General features: G+C 40.7%; 2 protein-coding genes across 10 annotated transcripts; one reads left to right on the forward strand and one right to left on the reverse strand.

The window, feature by feature from the left end:
* Positions 1-487: 487 nt before the first annotated feature.
* PPIL3 (peptidylprolyl isomerase like 3) lies at positions 488-13,456 on the reverse strand. 9 transcript variants are annotated; one of them, XR_010432114.1, is made up of 11 exons: positions 13,330-13,411; positions 12,938-13,000; positions 12,541-12,588; positions 11,313-11,387; positions 10,440-10,533; positions 9,736-9,803; positions 9,180-9,298; positions 7,378-7,603; positions 6,872-6,996; positions 2,689-2,845; positions 488-643 (listed from the first exon to the last, which is right to left on the reverse strand). XR_010432114.1 is itself a non-coding variant. In XM_064662038.1 (8 exons), exons 3-8 carry the CDS (start codon positions 12,541-12,543, stop codon positions 7,477-7,479), a joined length of 486 nt encoding a protein of 161 aa, XP_064518108.1. In that variant the 5' UTR covers positions 12,544-12,588; positions 12,938-13,000; positions 13,330-13,411; the 3' UTR covers positions 7,126-7,476. The 9 variants fall into 9 exon arrangements, 2 of the variants coding, with proteins under 2 accessions (XP_064518108.1, XP_064518109.1); XR_010432112.1 differs by lacking the exon at positions 488-643 and adding an exon at positions 645-876 and having other exon boundaries at positions 6,916-6,996; XR_010432111.1 differs by lacking the exon at positions 488-643 and adding an exon at positions 645-876.
* A 27-nt stretch (positions 13,457-13,483) lies between these two features.
* On the forward strand, positions 13,484-18,444 carry NIF3L1 (NGG1 interacting factor 3 like 1). The gene is made up of 6 exons (XM_064662032.1): positions 13,484-14,165; positions 14,906-15,068; positions 15,508-15,634; positions 16,008-16,146; positions 17,514-17,597; positions 18,076-18,444. Exons 1-6 carry the CDS (start codon positions 13,730-13,732, stop codon positions 18,258-18,260), a joined length of 1,134 nt encoding a protein of 377 aa, XP_064518102.1. The 5' UTR covers positions 13,484-13,729; the 3' UTR covers positions 18,261-18,444.
* The last annotated feature ends 44 nt before the right edge of the window (positions 18,445-18,488 follow it).

Here is an 18,488-nt window from a genome sequence, read left to right on the forward strand (position 1 = left end):
CACTCTTTTTCTGCATGTCTGGGCAGAAGAGAGAGAAGAGTGGCTGCTGCAGTGCTTCTTTAAGAGAAGTGCAGTTGTTCAGGTCATACTCCAGTGTCTTCTGAACAAGGTCAAAGAGATTCTTTGTGGTCGGAATCCTGGCACATCATTATGAATTCATTCATGAAAATTCAAGCTGTTCTGTTGTTTGTCTTATAATTGCACTTGAAGCTCCTCTCCACAAAAGCATTTCCCCCGTCTCACTTTCAGTGGCTTATGGTGTGTTGATATATATATATGCCTGCAGGACTCTGTTCATCCCAAGCCAGCTGGCCAGCACAGAAACACCTGTGTTTCCCTAGACAAACAGAACATAGTCTGTTATTCAAAATTCTGTGTTGTCCCTTCAGTAGAAGTTTACCAGTTGTTTGCTCATAACCTGGGAATTGATCTGGGAATATTCCACAAGAGTGGCCAGCTTGTTAAATACAGCAAATGGATGACTCCATGATTATTAAACTTTTTTTTAAAAAGTTTGCTCTTAAACCTAATCTGAAAATATTTAAACTGTAGCAGTCCAGCTTTTCTTTCATCATGTGATACAGCAACGGCTGCAGCATTTGCTTCATCATTGCCAGTTTTTTTTTTGCCACACCTCTCACCTCTGAAAGGAAATCAAGAGACATTTTTATTCACATAACAAATAAAGCAAAAAGGAACCATCCTTACAGTTCACAGATCTGCAGGTCTGATATGCCATTTGTCTAATGTGATCCAGCTTAAATGGCAGAGAGCATTCTCTTCAATGCAAGTCAAAGGTGCTGAGTCCCACGAGCTCAGAAACAATGCATATGGTGTCCGTGGGGCTCAAACCATTCCAACATCTGGGCACAGTGACTACAAAGGGAGGAACAACACATGATTTGCAACAGGTGTATTAGCACTGAGAAGTATTTCCAATGTTACAGAAAGTGAGGTCACAGAAATCGCAAAGCTGAAACAAAGTAAAAGGTGGCTTTGTATAATCATAGTGTACTGCTGGGACCCAGTCCCTGTAAATATTCCAGTACTAGGACTTCCTAAGCTGCATCGGAGCAGCTACCATCTTTTTGACTTTTCACAGATACGTTTGCCTCTTCTGAAGGGACAGTGATTATAACAGTGACTAAGAATATTCAGATATACATTGTTTATAACAATGGCAACCTTACCAGAAAAGTTTGAGGGTTTTTTTTTTACTACGTGCTGACAGTATAACCAAAGTTCATCTATGCATAAATACAACTAAAATTTCATATTTAAATTCTGAAAACATACTTGATCCCATATATATCAGTATTGTTCTTAGAGGTTAGAAGTCCCACCTACTTCCCCACTGTATTGATGTATGCTGGGCTAATACTAGAGGAACTTCCACATCTCACAGCCTTACACAACCGTCAGTCAAAAATGACCAGCCTTCTTCAGCAGCAAGGCAACAAAAAATTACAATTGTTTTAAAAGACTGGTTCACTGAATTTTACTTCATTATTTCAGGGCCCCTATTTTTTTCTTAGACCAAACAGATTTAATAATTATCTTTTACACAAACATAGATATATGTATATAAAATAGCCTTGTGGCCAAGTTAAAATACCCATCTTAAGCAATCAAGATTAAATCACTTATATGAGTATTTGCAAGAAGTTATTTTTTTTAATCATAAATACCATATACATTTACTTTGTGCTGTCTTGGCTGAAGATCTTAACTTATAATTCCAATCTTCAGCTTTAACAGTTAAATATAAAACAAAGATCAGAAAAACCACCCTCCTAGTGGATGGACATCATTCATATCCAATTCTACACATTTCTCACTGATACTTAGAAAAGTAAATCTGACATTACAACCTCTCTATTTCAGTGATACTTAGTCAAAATCAAGTTTAGAAACTTGTCCTTGGATTTTCAAGTAGGGCTTAAATAAATGCTAGTCATAATAAAAGATCTGAAGTCACGAAAGTGATGCCTGTATTTCAAGTACTCCAATTGATGGTTATTCTTCATTAATCTGCTCAAATATATTCAGTGAACAAATAGCAAGATCATGTTCAGTGATATCACAAGCATATGTACAAACTATACAATTTCACTGAAGGAAATACAATCCTAGCAAAAAAGAATAAGCTACTAATATGATCTAAAGGAATAAACTATTACCAACAGAATTTCCCAACCTCCCACACTCAGTTACTACTGCCCAGATGAGAACCTATCTTCTTAAAAGTAAAAAAAAAAAAAACAAACCAAACCAAAAAACAACAAGCTAAATTAAAATTGGTCATATCACCTGCGGAGGATGAGGATGACAACTAGTATAATATGTCTTGTGTTTCCTTTTGCTACCAACTGTCACATTAAGACCAGATCTCTGGCTATTCTGATGTCCAGCGTCACATCCTTGCTTGAACTCGTGACTGCATCCTTCAAAATTGCATTTTAGATGATAGCCTCTCTCATTTACAGATTTGGTTTCTGAATCACTACTACAAAAAAATGATCCAGTAAACGTAATTAAAATCATTCCAGTGCCCCTATGAAGACAGCTTTTTGTTTTAAGCTGAAATACCTCCAACTCAGAAATTAATCCATTATCAGATCACCTGATGAGAATAATAAAATCTTGAGACACATGTTTGCCGATATCAGAAGTTCAAAAGTTATTTACCTGTCCGGAGTTTCAGAAAGATCAAGTTTGCAGCACTTTTTCTCCTGTCCACTTCTGAACGGTGGGCCTTTTCCTTCTCAGCATTATAGCAGCTTCTCCAAAGTGGTCTTTTTCATTTATCCTGGTCAGGCCAATTAGTTCGCCTGCAATCCCCCAGCTGTAACAAAGATATTTTACTCTTTGAATTACATCCCACAGACAAACGATTCACTTTCAAAGCCATTGATCATCAAATTTACAGTACAATGAAGATTGCATTTTTCCTCAATCCCCAATTTCCGTGTTTTTTTTCCTCTGCTCTTCCCTCTACATTATTTTTTTATTCAAGAGCTTTTTCAAATTAACTGTTTTTGATAGGGGAACATAAACCAGTAACCTACTCCTTAAAAAAAAGACTTTTTAAAAGACGCATCGTGGCTCAGACACTCAACGCTTCTGCAAAGCTGCTCAGGCTCCCAGTGCTGCACACCCTCGGAGAAAGAAAGGCTTCTGTGGACTTAACACGGGCACACAGTTACTGCCCGCTGGGTTTTTGAAGACTTAAAGGAACTGCTTCTATAGATTCTCGAAGAACTCCTGATGCTAAATCAGAATGACAATAAACCCCCGGTTATCTCCCAGCTACTTAGCTCCCGGAGGAAAAGCGAACTCATTCCCTATCCGTCTTTTATTTCCCTTTTCAAGAGTAAACTGATTCCCGCGCCCAGGCCACGCCTCAGGCCGCCCCCGCCGGGCTCCGCCGCAGGGCTGGAGGGCGGAGCGGGGCCGCTCCCGCTCCCGGCCAGGGGGACTGCGCGGGGTCGGGCCTCCGAACCCCCGCTCCTGAAGCTCCGCGCTCGGGCCGAGCCGGGGCACGGGGAAGGGCTCCAGCCTCCCCCGCCAGAGCGGCCGAGGCCATTTTCTCCGCGCCCGGAGAAAGCGCAGAGAGAACATGGCGGCCGGCGAGTGAGGGGGAGACTCGGAGTTGCGAAATGGTCATTTTTCACCCGTGGTGATAAAGCTGTTAATTGTCTCTTAACTTTTTTTACACACTGTTAGTGGTTGTCAAAGCATATGCATGTACCCAGTCAGCTTTAAATCAGCAGGGGTTTAACGGATCACATATGACTAACAAAGATGTCTTTGCAAGTCACTGGCATAAGAAAAAACTTACCCGAAGAGTTGAATCGTTGAATCCTTTTTTTTTTTTTTTTCCTTCTTATGCCATGTGGTATCTTATACTAGCTCTGAATCATGTTTTCCAGTCTGGAGGGGAACATCAGACTAGCCCTGGCCTTCCCTGCTGCTGTCACTGCACACAGGGCAGCGCAGTCCCAGCGCTCTCAGACCCTCAGCCATCGATCGGGCACCTCAGCGGAGCGAACCAAGCACTGTGCCTGAAATTTGGCGTTGAAAAACCCGTAATAAGCAGTCAAACACCTCAAGTGTAATCTAATTTATGGGGAAACAGAGCACCTACGGATAAAACGGTCCTGAAACGCTACAACAGCCTATACACATCACTTCCCTAAAACCCAATTTATTTTTTTTATTTATTCTGAGAAGGACTAAACCTTCGGAAATACTTCCACCCCCGGTAAATTAAAAAAAAAATACAAAGAGCAAGGAGGTTCATTTACTTCTCCAACTGCCCCTGTGATCAACTTAAAATACACACATTACACATGTAAGTTTGTCACTGTTCGAAAATAATGCACCATTATTTTTTTTCTTGTTCACTGCTCTCCAGCTTAGACTGAGTCCTGCTCCCAGCATGACCCACTATTAACACCAACTTTACCTATTGCTTTTCTAATGGCACCAAAGGTCAGAGATAATCTAGAATATACATGATGAGACCCTCCATCACAGTTATATTTTCTTTAAATGAGTAGACATTTCAGCAGAACTCATCTTGTGGCTGTAGTGTTTGTGATAAAGGACCAGACTGAAGGAAGCAAACAGTTTATAAAGCACAAGTGGCCTACAGTAAGAATAGTACTGTCTGCAACATTTCTGCTATCTAAAGGACTATACCTGTCACAAAAGTCAAACAGCTGGGGACACATCAGTGGACTGTGTGCAAGAACTGAACTGCACGTATGCTGGACCCAGCAACCCACAGAACCACACACTGCCACCACCGGGCTATTTCCTACTCTGTCTTGCCTTTTCTGCAACAGGTGGTTGAGACCAACCCCACCCTTATTTTTCACGTTGAATTCCAAGTTCTCAGGGAGAACCTGGGAAACCTGGGAGAGGTTCAGAGCCACAAATAGGAAAACAGATATAATACAATTCTGAAAAGTTTGGAGGTAATTGTGTCCCAAAAGGATCACTCTTCTTTCAATACACAGCATTAGATAAAAAAAAAATCTAAAAACTCTAAAATTTTTTTTTTTTCCAGTTTGGTGCTAGATGTCAGCATTTTAAATTATTGGTTCCTTTGCAATGTAGGAAATTTCTCAGCATGTCCTTCCTTCTGCATGGCAGTAAGTGTCAGTCAAACATGGACTTGCATGGTTCTGTCTACTTGGTATTGCCACAGGTTATAGGGAAGAGATAGAGCATGGAGCTAAAATTAAATCCTTTACCTGACTGAAGTATTACAGTATATACAGAGTACATATACATATATATATGTATATATATATACAGTATATACACTCTGGAGCAAGAGCTGGGAGCTTAAGCAACACTCCATAAAGAATACAGAAACTTTGTCCCAGAGAGAGGGCACTGATTAACTCTGCTCATTAACGCCTCAGTAACCTGCACCTTTGCCTTTCTCTTGCAAGTAAGTTTTCCTCGTTATTTTAAGAGGCAAAGTCTCAAAATGAGAAATAATGGTCTGAAGCAGACTGCAAGTGAGCTGGCCTGGGCCTCTCAAGGATTACAAAGCATATATATGAGATTGAGCTTTGCTAAGGGATGTTAACTGAGCATAAAGAGAACTGGGGGAGAAGTCCAAAATGGTAGGAGTAGGACGCAGGAACTGCGAGTACTCTTTCCTATCCAGGTCTCTTATGCACAGTTAGAACTAGAAATAAACCCTCTCAACTCTACAGAATCTTAAAGTGCACCTCTGTGCAAAGCTGATTTTTTCCAGCTTTATGAAATTAAACTGATGCTAAAATTTAATTTTATAACTACAACAAAGAAGAGCAGAACATTTTGCTCTTCCCAGTATGCCCAAGGTGGAGAACTCTTTTTTGATGTATACAAATTGCTCTTTTCCTGCTTAAGTCAAGTTATTTTGTTTTGAGCATAGGATCAGCAATATACATAAATACACACTCATACACATGCATGTACTATAGTTTTCCTCTTGACCAGTCAATATTTAGAAACGTCCGTACCTTCTTGCAGATTTTCTTATCTAATAACAATTGCTCTCAGCTAAGACCAAACAACAACTCTCTCTTCCTTGTTCAGCCTCATCTGACCACAGCCTTTTTGACACTGCTCTTTGTTGTTTACCCCCTTGTATTGGGTCTGCCTGAGCTGGAGTTCATTTCCCCATAGCAGCCCTCACAGTGCTGTGCTTTGCATTAGGAACTAGAAGGGTGTTGATAACACACTGGTGTTTTGGCTACTGGTGAGCACAGCATCAGCACTGTAACAGTTGTAACTGTAACAGCACTGCCAGTTGAGGGCAAGATTCCGGGAGAGAACATAAGTAGGCCAGCTGACCCAAACTGACCAAAGGGATATTCCATACCATATGACATCAGTTCAGATATAAAAACTAAGGCAAGGATGGTAGTGGGTTTGTTTCCTTTTCCTGGGAGGGAAAAGGGAGGAGGGGTATTAATTGTCTCCAGTGGCTGCCTGCCCTGCTGCTTGGAAGCAGCTGGACATCGCTGCTCATGGGAAGTAGAGAATAAACCTTGTTATTTTTTGTTTTGCTTTTGTGCATGCAAGCTTCTGCTTTGCTTTTGCCTTAATAAACTGCCTTATCCCAACCCACGAGTTGTTTTCCATTTTACTCTCTGCTCTGTCCGGCTGGGAAGGGGAGTGACAGAGCAGCTGGGTGGGCACCTGGCATCCAGCCACAGTCAACCCACCACACCCCTGCTGCTTGTGCAGTACAAAAAGTGATGAAAAACAGTTACACTAAATCCATCTTGCCTTGTTTCAACTAATGGCTATGTAAAGAAAATATTTACTCTTTCATACATATTAACAGAAATACCTTTCATACCTATAGCACTGTGCCAGAAGCAGAAGAAATTGCTTTCCATCTACCTTTTTGGGAGGTTGAAGAGGTTGCCATTTCAACACAGCAGTACAAGAGCAAGCACTCCTCTAAGTATGTTCTTTAATCCTCTGGGAGAAAAAGGTTTCATCGATTTATGACATTGCTCTCACCTAGAAAATTGCATATCTTACTTTACTCTTTTGAGAAAACTGAGTAATGAAGGTTAGAATTTATGTGAGAAAGTTTCAGAAAACTGGTAGCATGAAATTATAGCAAAGAACATTGTTTTAATATACAATCACTAAGAAAGATAAGGCAAAACTCAAAGATTTGCAAAAATACTTTAAAAGTTTTTTTTTTATTTTACAAGTATAAAAAGCAACGTTTAAAAATCAAAATCCTGGCTGATACTCTGGAAAACCCTGCTTCTGAAGCACAAGATTTCTCTGTGACAACTCCAAAACAATGTCACAGCTCCTGAAAATTATGCATTCAGTGAGCAAACTTACTTGATCCAGCGCAAGTAACCCTTTTTAATGGCTCCTTAAACCCCATGATCTGGGAGTTGGTCTGACCAGTCTCTAAAGAATGTGTTGAGGCCTCTGTGGCTACAGAGCAAAAGGGTTGGCATGGATTGTAATATCTTTAATACGAACATCGTTAAGAGGTCGGTAGGTTTTCTCATTTACAGGCAGCTTCTCCAGCTCATCCAGGGTCTCCAAGCCATCAATAACTCTGCAAGAAAAACAGAAGTGCTAGAAATCTCCTCCTAATAATAATTTAAATTTCACAACTGAGATATCTCAAAACACTTTACAGTTAAGTATCATAGGGCAAGGACTTTGCAAGCAAATGATACAAGTAATACAGCCAAAACATTGTATGTGGCAAATAATGTACTTTGAAAGGAAATATGAAGCATACCTGATAGATTCTGAAAAAAAGTACTAATAATTCCTGCTGACCTGACAGTATCATATTTTATACCAACCTTTATACCACTTCCTGACAGGCAGGATTGACCACTACAGTACAGGCTTAGGTAGCAGCAAGATACTGGCCCTAGCAAACTTCAGTCAGAATTATTGAAATCTTACATCTGGAAAATCAATATTCAAATCTGAGATTATAATTTCTAACCTTCTGACTCAAAGACAAGATTGGACAGAATCATTAACAACTGTTGTAAATCTAATGGCATGGATTTCCTGCTCAGGCTGAAGAACTGGCAAGAGAGATTTTTCTACTAAAACCTCATACGTTTTTTGTTTAAGCAACTAGTTCTGGTAAATCTTGGCAGTTTATTCCCCAGAAACAGACTCAGAAGAAAACACATTGTGCTGTTCCACTCAGTCACTTTCGTGAGCTCTTTGAATCCACGTTGCAGTGGATTGTGGGCCTGCAGGGACTGACTATATGCTGTTCTGATGGTTCTGCAGCTGAGGTAGGAGTACAGTCTCTACTTTTTTTCTAAAAAAAAAAATCTAAAAAACCCTACTGTCAATCACACTTCTAAACAAACTCAGAAATGAAAGGAGCACCTATAGTTAGATGCCTACAAACAATACAAATGGTAGAAAATAAGTATTTTCACATTCCACAGTTTCTTTTGAATATTTAACTGCACTTAATAAGGCTGCATTTTCTCAGCAGATTCACTTGTATGCTAGAAATTTTAACAATAAACAAAAGACATTACCATGATTCTGAAATAGAAAAAGCCAATCTGAAAGACTCAAACATTTTAGATATTTGCTTAGAATATGATAATTTATCAGTAATGTTTATTAACATAAGTATATTTTAAAATAATGATGCAACAACCTCAGTTGATTTTATTAACTGTCAGTTCCATGAGTTTTATCTGACCAACAGGAAGTCCCAGCTAAACAGAAGCATGACCAAGTCAGTACCACACTCATACCCAGATCCAGTCCCAAATCAGATTCTTGGTTCTCAGTAAACCCTACAACTGTATATCCAGATGTTCTGGAGTTGGCTTAAAATCAGGCTACATCCATTTGGGAATGGATGAAAAGCCAAGCTGGAATAACTAGTGGGGGAGGGAAAGAAAGAAAGAAAATCTACATTCTTGAGGTAGTTTTCAATATGCCTATTTCCACTGAATTCCCTAATACTAAGAAAAAGGTAACAGCATTTTGGAGCAACTAATTCTGGTGACAGTGCAAGAGCATACATTTACATACACACATCCTTATAACCAGAAGCTTCTGAATTTGCATTGCATGTGCCCTGAAATACTCAGATCCTTCCCACACACTGACAAAGAGGCGAGCAGTTGGACCCTTACTTTCCAAACACAGTGTACTTCATGTCCAGGTGCGGCTGTTTGCCGTAAGTGATGAAGAACTGCGATCCATTGGTGTTCGGCCCATTGTTTGCCATTGACACTACCCCACGGACACTGTGCTGAACAAGGGGAGAAACCTCAACGTGAATACACATCTCTGAGAGCAGGACTAACCTCTACAAAGTGCTCTGTGACCTAGAACTCTGCCTCAATACCATTATTAAGAACAAATCTTGGTTGCTAATATATTCTATCCCAATTCATAATTAGCTCTTTAAAACTGCTCTTAGAATGAAAAATTACTTTCCCTTTAGTGCATGAAAAACAGTTACAAATTCTTTGTAATTTTGTTTTCAGTGATGAAAACCTTCAAACCTAACTTGCCAAGAACAGAAATGCCTGTTCCTATTTTAATAATACCAAGCTTTCCATCCTTTATTTGTTTTACAATTACAAAAGAGGTGTTTCATACAGTACAACACAATGCTGATTGTTCTCCAACTTGTAAAGAAAATTCATATGAAAACGTAACTGCATATTGAGAGCACAGAAATACCTTTAGGTATTCACTGAATTCATCTTCAAACTTCTTGCCCCAGATGCTGTTACCTCCTTTCCCAGTGCCTGACAAAGAAGCACCACAGTAGAGATTACCAGATTTTCAGACCGGAAAATCCAGAAATTATGTTCTGTTATGACATTTTAATACAAAGACCCTAGATAGGCTGTAATTAGTTTGAGGCAGGGATCAAGTTCTTGTTTCTTGACACTTCATGGAGATTTAACATTATATAAAGAACATCTATCCACTGACATATCCTCAAATTAAATTCAGTGTGAGTACAAACAGACGTAGAGCTGAACCAGATTTTCTCCCCAACAGCTAACACTGTCTGGGACATTTTCCCCAAATGCTTTAGAGGCAGTGTAGCCTTTCAAGCAGAAACCAGATAAAGCACAGTAGCAACTGCTCCCCGTTCAACAGTCAATAGATCTCTCATATTTAGTGGAAACAGCTGGAAAAACTCAAGTTTGTAGAATGCATCATTATTTAAAACCAGGGTAATGACTGCACTTCTGTAAGCCCACCAAAGAAAATTAATCTCAGCATTAAAACCTCCATCACCAAGGCAATAATTCTTATACTTTATTTTTATTTATTTACATTTTGGGTTTAATATTAATACTTAGAATTTTATATCTTGACATTTTATTTTTATGTACATTTTTCTATAGAGAGACCCAGACAGAAGAATTTACCTAATGGATCCCCTGTCTGAACCATGAAGCCCTTTATATTTCGGTGAAATACGCATCCATTGTAGTAGTTACTAGCACAAAGAGCCAGGAAATTCTATGGAAATCAAACAAACCATATTAACAAACAACTGAAAAATAGTATTGTCTTACTAAAATGACAGAATTGGCAAGATCAATGCTTTTACCCCTGCTTTGCATTGTGACCATGTGAATTCCACAGAACATTGCCACAGAACAGTTACAAACAAATCATAGTTAATAAACTCCTTTGACACTGTCACACATACAAAGAATTTTAAAGGTTACAGTGTAAGGTTGTCTGACTTGAGGAACAAACAAAAAGCCTGAGATATGCTCTAAAGTATCACTGCCATTCAACATTTTTATTTTGTACATGTAATTCTGTAATCAATAACTTTATGCCTCAGCTTTTTCATTAAAAAATAAATTAATTCAATTTAAGTTTACTGCAGAAAGGAGAACCTGGGGCCTCTGATAAACTGGGAGTCTCACTCTTTTAAACTAAAATCAAGCCTGTGAGAGTGTGAGCAAACCCATGGAAATTTGGGAATCCCATGCTATGTGCCACATTTCCCCTTGGGGGCAGAGGACACTTTGGAAGATGCTGGAACTTCGAGGGAAGAGTTCCTTAGCTAACCCTTACCAAGTGAGAAACAGGCACCAAAACTCTAGGGAGCATGACACAGTGCACAAGTTCCGTGAGTGGAACAGACACTGTACCAGCTTAAAATGTTAGTATTCCATTATGTGAAAAGATGAATTGCAAAAGCCACTCTACCCCCTCTACAATCTTCACTATTTCTACTGCTTTGTTTCAACACTAGGCAATCCTGCTCCTGTTATTTGACTTACTTCACAAGTCTTTGGAGTACGCTCACAGAATAGTTCAATTTTAATATCTCCTACATCAGTATGCAGCGTGACAGCCTGAGCAAAAAGCAGAAAATAATTAAATCAGCAATGAACTACTAACAGACTCAGTTTTATTTCTCAGTCCCACAAAGAACATAAGCAAGTTCCCACTGCATACAACCACTGTTTCAGTATTTGGCCATAAGCAAGGCTACTGTCACAAACCTTCCACATTTCCAGTAAAATCACCAGAAAACACTCAGTTTCATTCAGGTTCAGGACAAATCAAGTTTGCCATGGTAATGCAGAAGCTGTTTTATGGTGTTACACTGCAGAAATACATTATTCATTTGCGATTGTAAAGGTGAAGAACCAAGGTTATATCTATCTGGGTGAGAGCGTGGTGCACATTCCTCACTCGTTTTTAACCAGAGGAGCAACTGATGTGTGTTACTGGCCTGCAGCCTTCTGGGTGATAAAGCTAGTTCAAAATGGCAGTGTATATAATCTACCTTCTCAAACAAGCAAATGTACAAAATAACATACTTTTCCTAAGAATTTAAAAATTAGCTTTATAAAATTTAAAACTGCAGTTACCCAGTCACCTAAGCACATATATCTCTGTAGGCCCAATATATCATAGTGCTCCCATGAAAAGTGCTAAACTACGCTAATATAATTACACTGGGGATAAGTGCAAGGAAAAATAACCAAAATCAGCATCATGTTGATACTGGCATACTACTCCAAAAGGATACAGGTAAAGGAGAGGAGACAGCTGCCACAGTGTCCATGAAGGTGCTATAAAAGGTGTATGTACAGTTTAAGATATGTACACTCTTATCTCTATTTCCTGATTTGCTAAACTTTTAAAAGTCTGCAAGTATATAAGTTTACATACACCCAAGCAGGGCTTGCAACTCGAATAATGCTTCTATGGTAAAAGAAACCAAACTAGATTATCAAATATATACCAAAGTAGGATTAAATTTTAGGATCTTTGAAGTAAAAGTTTAATTATATTTTAGACTGATGTAAATGGACCTGTTTTCCTTTTCACAATATATTCTTATAAATCTGAAATGAAAACCTAAACTTTTCATTACAAATTCTTCACAGCATCAGAGTAATATATGTGTAATCCTTTGAGATGCAGAGCAGCTATTCACTTTCCAAGAGGTGACCATTTCAGAAAGAATGAAAATATATAAAGTGCTTTTGTTCTCACCATGTCTGCTTATCAAAAAGCTGAGGCAGCTTTCTATACAGCAATTTCCTGCAAAGAAAACATAGGAAATCAGTTGGTTTTTTTCCCCGCCAACCCCCATTTCTTTTTGATTTGTAAATATTTGTGTGGTTATATGCTTCTACATCACACAGTTCTACAGTGCCATTCAAGTGACTGTGGATAAGTTTTACTTGCATTAAGCAACTACACACCGTATAAAGAAGCAGAAATAAGTACAAAAAGATAGCTTAGAGAAAAGGGGTGAAGGTGCAAAACACCCTTTCCTAGGAGGAAAGTTTATACTAAGCAATCAGTTTTTCCAGATATTATGAATATTATGACAGTTGGCAGAATAGTAAATGGCAGAAATTACCAGATAAAAGCCCCATGCCAGTACCTAGCGGAAATGTGATTTGGAGCCAGCTCCTGACAGCTATAAGCACCTGCAACGGCCAGGTACCTGCATCCAAGCACAGGACCAGACTTTTTTAATCTTGGCAATATTTTAAAATAAAGCGTTTAGAATAGCGGTAATAGAATCGCATCTGTGTAGTAATCAAGAGATTTACGCGCTAATTTCTCCTCTACACCCGCCCTCCCCGGTGAACCCCCGCGGAGCCCGGGGAAGCCGCCACCAGCCGGCTCCGGCGTCCCCACCGCGACCCACCGGCCCTCGGCTCCCCCTCACCCACGACAGCCCGGAGCTGTGGCTCCTTCCCTGCCCACCCGAGGTGCCCCCACCCAGCTCCTCCACCGGCCCTCCCCGCCCACGGGCGAGCATGCTTGAACCTGCCGGGGCTGGATCCAGACGGATCGTCTGGAAGCAGCGGCTCGTCTCCCGCCTCGGGCCGGCGCTCACCCGGAGGGGCCGCCCCAGCGCCCGGAGCGCGGCGGAAGCGGCGGGGCCAGCGCAGGTCCCGCCCCGCAGCGCCGGCCCTTCCCTGCGTGAGGTGGTTGCGGTGCCACCCGCTGCCCTCCGCCGAGGTAGGGACGGCTCCGCGGCCGGGCTCTGCGGGTCGGTGTCCGCGGGGAGGGGGATGACCCTCCAGCTCCGCGCGTTGGGTGCAGGGCCGCGCTGACCCGGCCGCGGGGCCGCATCCGCAGCCCGGGCGCTCCGCTGCTGTTCCGGCCAGTGGGTTACCCAGGCTCGTTCCGGCCTGTTTCCCCCCCCCACCGTTCAGGTCGTCGCATGCTGCTGCCTGGCACGGCGCTGCTTCGCCGGCCTCTCCACCGCATCCGTGCTTTGGGCCGCCTGCCCGCCCGCGCCCTCATGGACCTCAGGGAGCTCGTTTCTGCCCTGAATTACTTCGCACCCCTCTCTCTGGCGGAAAGCTGGGACAATGTGGGGTTGCTGGTGGAACCAAGTCCTCCCCACACTGTGAACACCCTTTTCCTTACTAACGATCTCACTGAGGAGGTGATGGAAGAGGCGGTGCAAAAGAAGGCAGACCTCATTCTTTCTTACCACCCTCCTATATTCACGCCGCTCAAGCGAGTAACGTGGAAGACCTGGAAGGAACGGCTGGTGGTCCGAGCCCTGGAGCACAGAATCGGGATTTACTCTCCACATACAGCGTACGATGCCGTACCTCACGGAGTTAATAACTGGCTGACAAAGGGACTCGGTGAGATTCTGTTAAAAACAAACAAAGAAAGGTTAAAATTATTCATTGGTATATGCTGTTTTATGTGGTGACCTTTCCTCATTTTCCTTTCTTCCAGCTTTTACAGGACTTCATCGTTCTTTCTTTTTTTCCCCCACGATATTTTTCTAGCACTAAGAACCTTAAACATATTTTAGGAAATTTATCTTGGTGATGTATACGAGATACAAACACTAGAGGACATTTTCAGATGCATGACTATGTTGGATGACTGCTATTGGATGTAGCCGGAACTGGTGGAGCGTATTTATTGTCCGTTGTGGTTGCAAAGCTTAGACCACCGACTTTAAATCACCACCTTTAATTTATAAAGTACAAGATCTCATTGTTTGCAAAGGACTTAAGCTACCTGAAATTATTTTAGATTTTTATCCTATGTTATGACTCATAGGTTACAACAGCTGGGTCTTTTCCAGTCTGTCATACAAACCAGAAACTATTTTTAGTTTTGTACAACTCTTAGGATAAAATTGATGGTGCTAAGAATGACAAATAATACATATCTATCAACTTCTTTAGACTTGAAGTAGACTCTGCCTAATGGAAACAACAGGACAAAAAGTCCTCACTTCTGGTCAGGGAAAATGGATTTGAGTGCAAAATTTGCATCTTTTTGTTGTATCTCTTTAGGATATGTGCTAAATCAGTATTAGGCTACTTATCCAGCTTTATAAAACAGCAGTCTTGTACTGTTTTCTCAGGTGCCTGTACTTCAGTCCCACTGCATCCATCAACTGCACCAAGCTGTCCAGCTGAGGGCACTCACCGGGTAGAATTCTGCACAGACACTGAGCATCTGGATGTAGTGCTGTCCAAAATCAAAGACATCCAAGAGATCTCTTGTCTCATTACTTTCCCAGCCAGGTATCTCCTCTGCTCTCTAGTGTTGTACTCTTTCTGTTTGAAACAATAAGTTGCTGTAATTGTACTTTACTATTATAACCACTTTGTTCCTCTGTGCATTGCTGATGTATTTTTCAGCAGAGACCCAGAAACTTAAGGAATAATTGTCCCTTTCTGATCAATCTATATCATGCTAAATGGTAACTGCTACTCAAATCTGGCATCACATAGATTAGAGGTGGTAAAGAGGAGTATTAACAGGAAATCTGATGAGGTCAGATGAGTTAAATTCCCATATCTGTTTTTTCCATGAGAGTGAACTAGGCTAGGCTATTCCAATACCTTCTTTTTTCCTTTCTCAGTGGTAAAACAGCCACTATGGCAGAATAGCTTTGTTTTATAATTACAGTGCTGAAATTTGATCTAGTTCTTAGCAAGCACCAAGCATATCTTTCCTCAGGGTTGAAGGTGAGGAGCAAACACGAGTCACTTTGAACTGCTCTCAGAAAGCACTGTTGGAGGTGGTGGCATTATTGTCCCAGAACAGCCTTCTTTATCACAAGATGGAGATTCTCTTGCTACAAAAGGTAACAAAATCATGAATTACTTCCTGTGAATGTATTACCTGTGTGAGCTGAGTGCCCTAAACACTATAATGCAGCAGTCAGTAGCATCACAGGTTGCCAGTGCTGCCCCATCAGTGCGCCGAAATACTGGCTTATGGGGATTTGAAGCCACACATGGTTTCCAAAGCAATGAAAATATTTGTGGCCTGTGCTAATTCTTAAATCAGTTCCAATACCTGTTGTGATTGGAATGTTACATTTGAGGTCATCACACATATTTTTGTAAAGTTCAGAGACATTCCTGAATGCCCAATATACTCACCTTTGTACAGGATGGAAAGCAATGCAAGCTTCTGGAGTCAGCTTTCTCACAGTAATTTTAATTTCTTTTCAGCCTCTTCTTCCCCACACTGGAATGGGACGTCTGTGCACACTGATTGAGCCAGTTTCCTTGTCAGACATAATCAAGCGTATCAAAAGCCATCTGAAATTGCCTCACATCCGCATCGCCGTGGGAATGGGCAGGACACTAGGTAAACAGGCCTGCAAGTAAGGCTGTCCCTTGGAACTGGCATTCCAGGAAGATAAGGACCATGAGTGTGTGTGTGAGAGTGGGAAATACTGCTCTGTCTTAAACAGGTTTACTTCCAAGTACTATGAAGCAATGTTAGGAAACAGCATCTTAGATTTTACACAGTACAATCACAAGAAAGAATCTCATCTGTACTTTTAGTGGGAAGTTCTGTTTTACGCTGGTTGACACAGTGAAGAAGGGCCAGCCCAAATCAAATACAAGACATTCTGTTTCATAATTTATACAATTACTAAGTTTTTATTTGCTGCCCAGGATATCAGACACAGAGGTGTACTGTTTCATTGTACATTCCCTCTTGTGGCTGAGTGTTAAATTCAAACCATCTCAAAATAGTAAGACACTTTATGGTATCCTTATGAACATGTAACCATGTTTTGATGAAAGATAAGGAAAAAAGGTGAACCAGCTCAAACAGTGGAGTCATTAGAAAAATGTGGAGCAAGCATCCTCTTATCCCAGCTACCTATCCTAATCTCCAAGGAGCACAGCTGCTAGAATTTGTGAGAGCAAATTTGTTGAAAACTTTTTGTAACTTAGGAGACAGAAGTCTTATTAGAAGCCTCTTTGCTGTCAATTGCACTAAAAATCCCCAAAAATATTTTGAAGCCTCTCATTATGGTGTGGGAATGAAGTGATATGACTTCACTTAAATTAACAGTAATTGCAAGGCAACATACTGTAAAACCTTAACAGAATTTGAAAACTCTGTGTTGTGTGTCCCCTCTCCTTACTCAATGTAACGTATATGAAGAACTAAATTTCCTGTCACTGTCACACATGTAATAGCCTTTAATCAGCGATCACAGCAAATGGGCAAATTTTTAATGGCATGGAGCAGTTTTCAGCTTGCATTAAGACTGGTCTTCTGAGAGCTAAAAGTTAGCAACTAGTATATCTCAGAGGGAAAATGCTGCCTTAATGGCATCATTAGTTGGGAATCTAACGATGGTGGAACATGAAGTCCTGGAAGGAGTAGCAGCCTATTAAACGGTTCAGAAACCTAACTAAATAACACCTCACTAGGAGAAAACCAGCCATCAGCCAGCCTCTGTGCTGTAGCGTTCTGAAAACTTTCCTACCCCTTGAAGAAAAAAAAATCTACCTATCACAGAGGATTGTGCTGTATTATAAGAGATGTTACAGGCCCATGACACTTCAAACTGACAGATGTGTCTCCAACTCCAACAAACTTAAAATCAAGGTAGTTATAGTGACTCTCAAATCAAGGTAGTTATAGTGAAACAATTAATCAGTACAGACATGAGGGCTGAACAAAGTTTAACTGTGGCACCTTGTGTCCTGCAGAATCGCCAGTGAAGAAAGCTGCTCTGTGTGCTGGTTCTGGGAGCAGTGTCCTGAAGGGAACAGAAGCTGACATCTACCTCACAGGTAAAAGATTATGTTGCTGTTTCATTATCTTTACAAAAACAGTCACTAGAAACAAACAAACAAACAAACAAACAAGCCAGGAAAAAAATAAAAGAGTTGACTGATTGTTAAAAGATTTGGCCAGAAAGAGTTACCTATTATTTATAATTGAGAAACAATCGGTTAGTTATTGGAATGATAGAAGAATACCATTTAAGTAGAGATAACGTGGATCAGAGGCTGTGTGGCACAGTGGAAGTTATTTGAATTAAAACATTGTTATACATGCATTATTTCAACACAGAATCAGTGTTGATGACAATATGTTGCAACTTTCAGTGTGTTTCTCCTTTGGCAAGACACAAGATACTCCCTCCATTTCCTACAGAATTCCCTTACAGAAAATGGAATATAATGTAGTCTGCAAAATCTGCAAAGACCTGGTTACCTCAACTGTGTTATTAGTGATCTACATAACATTTCTTTCTCAAAATGGCAGGAGAGATGTCCCACCATGACGTTCTGGATGCAGTTGCCAATGGGATAAGTGTTATTCTGTGTGAGCACAGTAACACTGAGCGAGGCTTCTTGTCAGAGGTGCGTGACGTGCTAGCAACCCACCTACAGAACAAAATCAGCATCATTGTGTCTGAGAAAGACAGAGATCCTCTCCAGGTGGCATAGGGGAAAAAACATAGGAGAGAGAGAATTCATTCAATCATGGTATCTTGCACAGACCTGTCCAGCTGCAAGCTTAATGGAGGTGTTTTCAACTGGTTCAGTACAGAATGATTGTATTGTACAGTTCCTCAAAGTTTGGGGTATATTTTGTCATGTCAGAAAAATAAATACTTGTTTTGTTTACTCACTTACTGGGCTGCACTTGAATAAATCTTCTTGCTCTTATTAGAT

This window comes from Pseudopipra pipra, chromosome 7 (assembly GCF_036250125.1).
Source record: "Pseudopipra pipra isolate bDixPip1 chromosome 7, bDixPip1.hap1, whole genome shotgun sequence".
Lineage (NCBI taxonomy): Eukaryota > Metazoa > Chordata > Aves > Passeriformes > Pipridae > Pseudopipra > Pseudopipra pipra.